Source organism: Amia ocellicauda, chromosome 4, assembly GCF_036373705.1.
Source record: "Amia ocellicauda isolate fAmiCal2 chromosome 4, fAmiCal2.hap1, whole genome shotgun sequence".
NCBI lineage: Eukaryota > Metazoa > Chordata > Actinopteri > Amiiformes > Amiidae > Amia > Amia ocellicauda.
In genome coordinates, this window is record NC_089853.1 from 316,189 (window position 1) to 326,673 (window position 10,485).

At 46.1% G+C, this 10,485-nt stretch overlaps 2 protein-coding genes across 2 annotated transcripts; both read left to right on the forward strand.

Annotated features, from left to right (window-relative positions):
• Positions 1 to 253: 253 nt before the first annotated feature.
• Positions 254 to 2,105, forward strand: LOC136747502 (cell cycle exit and neuronal differentiation protein 1-like). The gene is made up of 2 exons (XM_066700359.1): positions 254 to 429; positions 1,579 to 2,105. Exon 2 carries the CDS (start codon positions 1,672 to 1,674, stop codon positions 2,032 to 2,034), a length of 363 nt encoding a protein of 120 aa, XP_066556456.1. The 5' UTR covers positions 254 to 429; positions 1,579 to 1,671; the 3' UTR covers positions 2,035 to 2,105.
• Positions 2,106 to 5,821: 3,716 nt separating this feature from the next.
• Positions 5,822 to 8,510, forward strand: gatd1 (glutamine amidotransferase class 1 domain containing 1). Its single transcript, XM_066700360.1, has 8 exons — positions 5,822 to 6,056; positions 6,221 to 6,297; positions 6,377 to 6,482; positions 6,564 to 6,671; positions 7,663 to 7,754; positions 7,860 to 7,953; positions 8,155 to 8,266; positions 8,355 to 8,510. The coding sequence occupies exons 1-8, from the start codon at positions 6,008 to 6,010 to the stop codon at positions 8,359 to 8,361; spliced, it is 645 nt and encodes a 214-aa protein (XP_066556457.1). The 5' UTR covers positions 5,822 to 6,007; the 3' UTR covers positions 8,362 to 8,510.
• The last annotated feature ends 1,975 nt before the right edge of the window (positions 8,511 to 10,485 follow it).

Consider the following 10,485-nt stretch of genomic DNA (forward strand, 5'->3'; position numbering starts at 1 on the left):
GGAAAGGGTTAAACGCCTGATACCAATATTATTATTATTATTATTATTATTATTATTATTATTATTATTATTATTATTATAAGAATGGCTACACAATTAATTGACACAAATTGAAACGCACACACACATACACTGACTCTCTCTCTCTCTCACACACACACACTCACAGAGAGGAAGGCCACCTGTCTCCCCCGTCTCTCAGCCGCAGTGGTACAGCCCTGCCCCAGCTCCCCCTCCTCCTTCAGTCCCCGTGTCCTCCGTCTCTCCTCTCCTCCCTCACTCCGACTCCTTCTCCTTCAGCAGACACCCAGCCGGCCTCTCCTCAGCCTCTCTCCATCACTCCCCCACAGCGCAGAGGGTACCTGGAGCAACAGAGCGCCCAGAGAGAGAGAGAGAGATACACACACACACAAGAAGAAAAAGAAGAAGGTGAGCTGGCATATATTTGATTGTGTCTTTGCGTTACTCTCAGCATCGCTGTTTTCTCCTGGCTCCACCACTCTGTGATCCCCTGCTGCAGCCTGCTCTCTGCCCCGCTGACGCATTGAGGACAACAGAGTGGTGCAGAGAGAGGAAGAGAGGGAGAGAGAGGGAGTGATGGAGAGAGTGAAGGAGAGAGAGAGAGAGGGAAGGAAGGAGGGGTCTACATAGGCAGGTTAAACAACAGGATCAGCCATTGCTCTGTCCTCTGAGTTTCTCTCCTCTTTCTGCAGTCACAGCAGCTCCGCAGAGCACAGTGCCACCGCTCTCTCTTTTCTCTCTCTCTCTCTCTCTCTGCACATCTTTGTCTTTACTGTGCTCTCTGGCTGCAGCTGTGTGACGCAGGTAGGCAGTGACGCAGAGAAAGAGAGAGAGAGAGAGAGAGGCAGAGAGCTGTGCACTCGCTGTGACATTGAGCAGCTAGAAATACTGTACTACTGACCCCATGCACAGTCAGCGTGTCAGTCAGTGTGTCAGTCAGTGTGTCAGTCAGTCAGCATGTCAGTCAGTTAGTCACACAGTCAGTGTGTCGGTAAGTGTGTCAGTCAGTCAGTGCGTCACTCAGTGTGTCAGTAAGTCAGTGTATTAGTCAGTCAGTCAGTGTGTCAGTCAGTTAGTCACACAGTCAGTCAGTGTGTCAGTCAGTGTGTCAGTGTGTCAGTCAGTTAGTCACACAGTCAGTCAGTGTGTCGGTCAGTGTGTCAGTCAGTCAGTGTATCACTCAGTGTGTCAGTAAGTCAGTGTGTTAGTCAGTCAGTCAGTGTGTCAGTCAGTTAGTCACACAGTCAGTCAGTGTGTGTGTGTGTCAGTCAGTCAGTTAGTCACACAGTCAGTCAGTGTGTCGGTCAGTGTGTCAGTCAGTCAGTGTATCACTCAGTGTGTCAGTAAGTCAGTGTGTTAGTCAGTCAGTCAGTGTGTCAGTCAGTTAGTCACACAGTCATTCAGTGTGTGTGTGTGTCAGTCAGTCAGTTAGTCACACAGTCAGTCAGTGTGTCGGTCAGTGTGTCAGTCAGTGTGTCAGTCAGTGTGTCAGTCAACTTCAGCTGAGTCTGTCCTGTAATCATCCATGTTAACTATCGATGATTGATTATTGATCAGCTGCCCTCACTGGACTCTGGACGGACAGACACAGAGACAACGCCCTGAAGAGGAGCTGAGGGTCTGCAGTCACTGACTCACACAGAGAGAACCATGGAATCCAGAGGGAAGCAAGCGTCGTCCGCAGCCAAGCCGGGGCTTGGGGGAGGCACCAAGACAGATAGGAAGGAGCCCACGCCCACGCCTCGCAAGCAGGCCACGTCCTCCGAGTCCACCAACCCCCCCGCCGCCCCCCCCGCGGCCCCCGCCCCCGAGCCCAGCCCCCCTGCCCCGGCGGCCCCCGAGAGCGACGGCCACGCCGAGGAGCCAGGCGCCGAGGAGGCGGGCGCCGAGGGGGGGGGCGAGGCGGGGCCGGACCCCCTGGAGAGCCTGAAGCCCTTCCTGGTGGGGGGCGCAGTGGTGGCGGCAGCTGCGGCGCTCCTGATCGGGGCCATGCTGCTGGCACGCCGGAAATAGCAACTTCTTAAACACGGCCAATCATCAGGGGTGAACGGGGTCGATCAGTTAATTGCTTAATGGAATGTAGCCACGGGGGGTGGGGGGGGTGGGGCGGGGGGGGGGTCCTGGTGGGCGGTTCAGGGCGGAGCATCACTGTCACTTAATTAGTTAATTGGATAAGGGGTTGATGGTTCCTGGCAATTGTGGGCGAGAGAGATCAGTGGCACAGAGAAGAGGAATACACTGACACTGCAGCTCTACACACACATACACACAAACACACACAGACACAGACACACACACACACACACACACGTTATACATATATACTGTCTAATTCTTCAGTGCACTGTGTGTCTGTGTGTCTATGTGTGACTGTGTGTGTGTGTCTGTGTTTGTCTGTGTGTCTGTCTTTGTGTCAGCTCAGCTGTGTTGATTTGACTCGTCTGACTGACATGGCTGGCTTTTCTCACAGCACTGTATTGATTAACATTTTATTTCAAGTTTCTATATTGATTAATGCCACTATACTGATGACTTTACTGCCCGTACCAACTGCACTGCCCTGCAGAGACAGAGTCCAGTCCAGCAGTGTGGGTGTATATATGCTGGTACATTTAAGTATACATACACATGTGCGTGTGTGTAGCTTTTTCTGTACAGTGTATCAGTATGTATATAGAGGTCAAACTACAAGCCTACGTAGTTGGCTTAATGTGGCTGTCAATCAAATGGCCACTTCACCAATTACATCTTAGGAACCTTGTCACTAGCTCCTCCCCCCTGCATCCATCCCTTCTGCCCAATGACTGCAAGCGCCTCCCTGTCCAATCAGCTGACCTGCCTGCATCCTGGCACTTCAACCCCCCACCCTCACCCCAGCACACAACAATGAACCCCCCAATTAGAGCCCAAAGTAGCTCCCCTAGCAATACAGCACGACAGCAGAACACTAATTAGCACTAATTAGCAAACTTAGAGAAGTGATTTTCGAGTTTCTTTTTTGAATCTTGTTCCTATTCTCCAGAGCGTATAAATGCAATAAATCAGATAGGACACAATTTTAGACATTGAGAACTTACTATTCATATTATAACTACTATTATTATTATGATTTCTATTCCTATTGTTACTATGATGACTATTATTATTAAGATGAATGATATGCTAGTTCTCTCTTGTTTCTGTCAGTGTAATGTAGTGCCGCATAGCCCCCCTCACACTCACACACACACACTCACACACAGATACTCACACACTCACACACACACTCACATTCACACACACACACACACACTCACACACAGATACTCACACAGACACTCACACACACACACACACACTCACATGCTCTCATAATCTCACAAACACAACTCTTACAACTCACTGTACTGTATACTAACGCATTGCACTGGACTGTATGTTGCTGTAACACACTGTAGTGCACTCTGCTGTACTGTAGAGTGCTGTGCTGCACTGTGCAGAGTATCAGTGTGATGCTACAGTAAAACTCACCCATATTTCACATTTCTTACTATTATTATTATTATTATTATTATTATTATTATTATTATTATTGTTGTTGTTGTTGTTGTTGTTTTTGTCAATGATCTGATGCTGTCTCTGGCAGTAGAGTGTCCCTGCAGGGCGTTGTGCCCAGTATTCACTCATTCTGTATTATTGATTGATTGTTTTATTGACATCTCTATGTCTGCGTTGATTTGTGTTTGTGTGGCCATCACTGTGTGGGGTGTGAGAGAGTATCTGTGAGCATGTGTGTGGGGGGGCTGTGGGCTTGTGGGTGAGAGTGTATGTGTGTGTGAGAGAGTTGGGGGGGCAACTGAAGCAACAGAAACACAAAATAAACAATAAACTGTAAAGAGAGACTGAGTGCAGCATTACTACAATGAACACTGAACACACTGTTACGACCCAAACCACAATATTCCCCAGTGTGGAACACACAACTCTAACAATGGGAGTTACAACAAATACTGCCAGACAAAAGCAATGAAACAAAGAGAAGACATTTCTTAAAGTACTGCACATGCAGTTAGAATTTAATCAGAACAACAACATTTTATACAGAACTCAACATACCATTACTCTTCATTAAAATAAAGAAAACAAAAACAAATCAACGTAATAACTTAGGATGCCCGAAAAACAGCAAACTTAAAAAAAAAGTCTTCTGGGACTATCTACTCTTCATACCTTACAACGACAAACAAGTATGCACAGTACCACAAGTGAATACTTTACAAATCTGTTTACAAAATTTACAATATGTATAAACAAAGAAAAAGTCTTATAGCTAATAAACAACAATCATAATAAATGAGAGAGAGAACAGTGAGGAAACCAACTACAACTACAACTCTCCAGTCTTTACACAACTAAGGCCTCTCTGCTCTTCCAGGTGTTCATCAACCATTAGCTGAGGGAAATTATTATGGCTAACAGCCAGGAGAGGGCAGCAAAACTTCATCACAACACACTGAGCGCTGAACACACTGTCCCCTGTGTGCCCATGTTTTCACAACACGGCGGGGGGAAGGATTTACACCCGCTGCATTCATTCCCCATTGCTGGATCAGCTCGATAGAAAGCTCCACGTCTCTCTTTTGTCTGTCTCCACGTCTCTACATCTCTCTTGTGTCTCTGTCTCTACATCTCTCTTGTGTCTCTGTCTACACGTCTCTCTTGTGTCTCTGTCTCTACGTCTCTCTCGTGTCTCTGTCTCTACATCTCTCTTGTGTCTCTGTCTCTACGTCTCTCTCGTGTCTCTGTCTCCACATCTCTCTCGTGTCTCTGTCTCTGTCTCCACATCTCTCTCGTGTCTCTGTCTCTGTCTCCACGTCTCTCTCGGGTCTCTGTCTCCACGTCTCTCTCGTGTCTCTGCCTCTGTCTCCATGTCTCTCTCGGGTCTCTGTCTCCACGTCTCTCTCATGTCTCTGTCTCTACGTCTCTCTCGTGTCTTCCTTTCTGTATATCCCAGAGGTGTCTTTCATCTCACTGCCACACCATGATTTCAAATAAACACATTTGTGATCATTCACTTTGTGTCGTTGCAGTTTGATGTCAGATTCTGGGGACTATTACATCTGAAGCAGAGGTAGAGAGTTCACCACATAACACGCTACTGTGTCAATAAACTACCATAGCACACCGCACGACACGCTACTTTGTCAATAAGCTACCATAGCACACCACACGACATGCTACTGTGTCACAGTACACTACCCAACACAACACATAATTCCTTGTGTTGTTTAGCACAGTGCAACACACCACACTTTTCTGTGTTTTGAGCATGTTGCGCCACACTTCTTCACTGTGTTTTGACCATGGTACACTACACTTTACTGTGATGCTACCATGGTAAATATACTATACACTATATTTAATATGTTTTGACCACACAACACCGTACTACTTTGTATGTGTATTACTACACAAAAACCCGAAAGCATATTTTCGTGTTGCGTGTATTTGTGTGTTTGTGTTATTATTTGCTATTGTGTGTGTGTGCAGCTGTGCTAGGAGTGATTGTCCAAAAAGAAGAAGAAAATTGACCGTTTTTTTTTTGCTTTTCCCATGTAAAGAGATCAGACCTCTGAAATCCAATTTCACTATAAAATAAATTAAATCCTCAAAACGTTGCGCGTAACTGCGTGTTAATGTAGGTACATCGGGTTCAGGAGTGGCGTTTATTCTCACCCAATATGGCGGACTGAAATCTCACTCGCCGCACAGTGGAGATAGCAGCAGATCTTACTTGTAGATATCTATGGTGTCTCCCTCAGCGGAAACAACGTGACTGTGTGTGGATGGTATTTCCGCTCCGCTGTGTGCGGTGGAGGCGCTGCGGGCCGGACAGGACACTGCGGGGATCTTAGAGACAGAGACGTGGACAGACCGGGAGACTGCCCAGCTGACGGTCCGGTCCGGTTCGGCGGTACTGAGCTCGGCTCGACTCGGCTCTGACACCATGGCAGCCAAACCTACCTGCCTGATTGTGGCCAGCGCCGCCCCGGGGGGTTAGTGGCGTCATCATCATGCATATTAATATCGTTGTCATTGTATTATTATGTTCTTGTGTTATGCTGGTGGCACTTAAATGATTTGTGTTTTTAAAGAATTGCTTCCTCTTCCCCTTCCCCGTCTCTCTCTCCTCTCTCCTCTCCTCTCCTCTCCTCTCCAGGAGTGTGTGCTCAGTCGTTCCTCCACTCCTTCACTCTCTGCAGTTCTGTGTTCAACCTGCAGACAGCCACTCCTGGGGTGAGACACACACACACACACACCAACCAACCAACCGATACACAGATTTTCTGACTGACTCTCCCTCTCCCTCTCTCAGGGCAGGGCGGTTGACTTTGTGGGTGTTGATGAGAGCTGTGCCCGCTGGGTGCAGGATTTCAGTGTCAAGCCATATGCCAGCCCGGCCAAATTGGAGTCCATCGATGGTCAGCATCTACCAATTAATAATTTAATCAATTAACCAATCAGCCACTCAGTCAGTTCAATCCTCTCTCTTTCCCCCCCAGGCTCACGGTACCACGCTCTGTGCATCCCTGACTGTCCCGGCGCTCTGACGGACCTGGCGCACAGTGGCTCCCTGGCCCGCATCTTGACCCACTTCACCTCCCAACACAGTGAGCCACTGGGCGCTGACACTGCAGCATGTAGTGCGGTGTTATATTACAGTGTGTTGTATTGTAGTGACGTGTTGTGGTACAGTGTGATGTGCCGTGTGGTGTTACAGTGGCTGCGTTCACAACTCTTCTCTGCGCTAGATTGCAGACGGGAGTCTGCGTGTGCCGTCACGGTCTGCGCAGACGCAGTGTGGACAGCTCTGGCACTGGAGCTGCAGACTCCAGCAGAACAAACATGGAGGCGCTGCTGAGAGAAGTCAGTCCTGATCACAGAAGTTCATGCAATCAAAGTTCCCTTCGTGCTGCACCAGCTTCATACTTTACAGTGTAATCAGAAAATGGGCCATTTAATCAGTTCATATCAGATTAAGTAGCTTTACGACCCGTTAATAATCTTTAATTAGTAGAAATCTTTATTCCTACTTATTGTTGGGACACTTAAGGGTTAAATACTCACATACTGATCAAATTAATTACAACAGATTTTGTTTGTGTGTACAATATTATATATACACTGGTTTTGAATCTACATTAAACCTGTCCATTCAGAGAAATACACATGTACAATATGTTGTATGTATTATGGATTTCCTTGCCAGGTGTGCAACTTACAAATTCACATAATACGTGGAAATGAGGTTATAATGTATACTGAACTGTCAAGTTTTAAAATATTATATTTCTGTTGTACTTATCTAGCATGAAATTCATAAGATCCTTCATGACTCGAGGGTGATTCACCCCCTGACTAGGTGGCGCTGCTGCAGTGAGTCTGTCTGTGATTGAAACGTCTCTGTCACTCAGCGCTCGTTTGTTGTTTTGAAGCCGCGGATGCACCTGCGCAGTCCCTCTTGAGCAGCTGCACGGCATTATGACGTGTTTTCCGGCTGAGTTCATGCAGACAGTTTCGTCACAGAGTCTGCGAAAAGTCTGCGCAGACTTGGCAAAGTATGCGTGTTGTGAACACGGCTAGTGTGTTGTGTTGTTGCAGAGCCGGTGTGTGCGGTGGGGCAGGGCGTGGCGGCGCTGTGCTGTGCTGTGGAGGAGCAGGGCTGGGCCTTCAGAGGGTACAGCCTGACTGGGGTGAGTGGGGGGGACAGGGTGGGCACAGGGGAGGGTGAGAGTGGGGTGGGTGGGTGAGTGGAGGGTGAGTGGAGGGTGAGAGTTGGACTCACTCTTTCCTTGCAGCCCTCAGTGTGTGAGCTGGTGCGCTGCAGGGACTTTGCCGACCTGCCTGTGATCGTGGAGGACTTTGTGAAGGACAACGGTGGAGCCTACAGTGGTCAGTCCCTCCTCCCTCTCCCTCCTTCACACCGGCAACATTTCAGTTCCTTTCATTCCAGAAAATTAGATGTTTCTGTTCCATGTTTTTACCACGGTCTGATAATCGAGTCATTGATCCGCTGGATTCCCTCACCTGACAATCCTTCCCGGCCCCCTCCCCCTCTTTAATACAGACAGTATGACTCTCTCTCTCTCTCAGCCAGCGTAGAGGATGCTGTCCATGTGGTTCTGGACCGTCACCTGGTCACGGGTCAGAACCGCCAGTCTACTGTGCCGGCTGTCAACAACCTCATCATGCTGTGCAATGGCAGGTACGTCCAGCCCAGTCCAGTCTACGTAACAGTCGAAATGTTGTGCAGGTTGGTACAGATCTCTCTCTCTCTCTGTCTCTCTCTGCAGGAAATGAAGCAGCTGGGACTCTCCCACACCCATCCCTCCCTCTCCACCTCCTCTCCTCCCTCCCCCTCTCTCTTTCTCTCTCCCCCTACAGCGAAGCTGTAATGACTGTGAAATGTGAATAAACTGTGTGACACTGATGTGTCCCTGTCTTTGCAATTCAAACTCTAAAAGCTTTATTGTTGTAACTGAGAGACATCAGCGCTGTCACACGTATTCACACTTGCTCAAATATCCAGATAATCATCATGAATATAATAATTACAATTTATCTGAATATGTTTGTGTGCCTGACATTACTTTTTGCATATTCAATAATCATGTTTATACCATACTACACCACACAACACTGCACCTTACTGTGTTTATACCACACCACACTTTACTGTGTTTATACCACACTTTACTGTCGTATGGGACCTTTCTGACGCACAGGACAAAGAGTTGCATATGGGCTCAAATTAGCGCCATAAGTAACGAATTATATTGTATATTGTATATTGAACTGAATATTGTAACCAAAAAAATTAAGTTGAGAACAAATTGATGTTGAGATTAAAAATAAAACAGAAAGCAAAATGTATAGAATTGTAAACAAAAGTAATTATATCAAACGCAAAAAATAGTAGAATCATAGGAAATCATGCTAAAGAGACACTGTCTTTCGCGCCGGTTTCTTCGCTCTCGCTTTTGTTTTTCGTTACGACTTTTGGCGCGGTTTTGTCGTGAGGGCGGGGCTTAGATGGAGACGTGGATCCTGGGTCTCCATTGGTCCAGCAGGTTTGAGTGACGGCTCTTCCTGACCCAATCAGTCATCAGGTGGGCTGGTCTGACAGTCACTCTGCCACACATCTGACGTCACCGCTGACTGACCCATAGACTGAGAGGAGCAACTACATGGAATTTAATTATAAACAAAGCATGCTTTTAATAAAAGTTGTGGACAATCGCTTTCTACATATTACATGTGTTTATTTTATACAGCCTTCATTCGCATCTTTATCAATGGCGCCAGTAATTTTGTAGGTGACTGTGCATGTATGTATATAGTGTGTTTTTTTTTTAATGAATACGACCCCATTCACACTTGAGATTTGGCCGGCCTAACTCATATGTGAACAGGGTCATAGATTTAGGCCGGCCCTGGGCCGGGTCAAAACTAGTCCCGCTTTTCGACCCGCCCCTAATGCGGCCTAAATGTGACTGTGACGCGCCGGGCCTGGGCCGGAGGAAAGCGTCAGCGTGTGACCCAACTCAAGCCCCGCCCCCAGAGACGCGTGTCTGAGAGACGCGGAGTAAACACAGAGTAAACACACAATAAACACACAATAAACACAGAGTAAACACAATAAACACAGAGTAAACACACAATAAACACAGCGTAAACACACAATAAACACAGAATAAACACACAATAAACACAGAGTAAACACACAATAAACACACAATAAACAGAGTAAACACAGAATAAACACAGAGTAAACACACAATAAACACAGAATAAACACAGCGTAAACACACAATAAACAGAATAAACACACAATAAACACAGAATAAACACAGCGTAAACACACAATAAACACAGAGTAAACACACAATAAACACAGAATAAACAGCGTAAACACACAATAAACAGAATAAACACAGTGTAAACACACAATAAACACAGAATAAACACAGCGTAAACACACAATAAACACAGAATAAACACAGAGTAAACACACAATAAACAGAATAAACACACAATAAACACACAATAAACAGAGTAAACACAGAATAAACACACAATAAACACAGAGTAAACACACAATAAACAGAGTAAACACACAATAAACAGAGTAAACACAATAAACACAGAGTAAACACACAATAAACAGAGTAAACACAGAGTAAACACAATAAACACACAATAAACACAGAGTAAACACACAATAAACAGAGTAAACACAGAGTAAACACAATAAACACAGAGTAAACACACAATAAACAGAGTAAACACAGAGTAAACACAATAAACACACAATAAACACAGAGTAAACACACAATAAACACACAATAAACAGAGTAAACACAGAATAAACACAGAGTAAACACAGAATACACACAGAATAAACACAGAGTAAACACACAATAA

Bases quoted from the DNA above. Each gene is read 5' to 3' on its own strand.
- LOC136747502 (XM_066700359.1), top strand. From the start codon at position 1,672: ATGGAATCCAGAGGGAAGCAAGCGTCGTCCGCAGCCAAGCCGGGGCTT.
- gatd1 (XM_066700360.1), top strand. From the start codon at position 6,008: ATGGCAGCCAAACCTACCTGCCTGATTGTGGCCAGCGCCGCCCCGGGG. The intron at 6,298-6,376 runs GTGAGACACACA...TCCCTCTCTCAG, and splicing joins TGCAGACAGCCACTCCTGGG to GGCAGGGCGGTTGACTTTGT. The intron at 6,672-7,662 runs GTGAGCCACTGG...GTGTTGTTGCAG, and splicing joins CCACTTCACCTCCCAACACA to AGCCGGTGTGTGCGGTGGGG.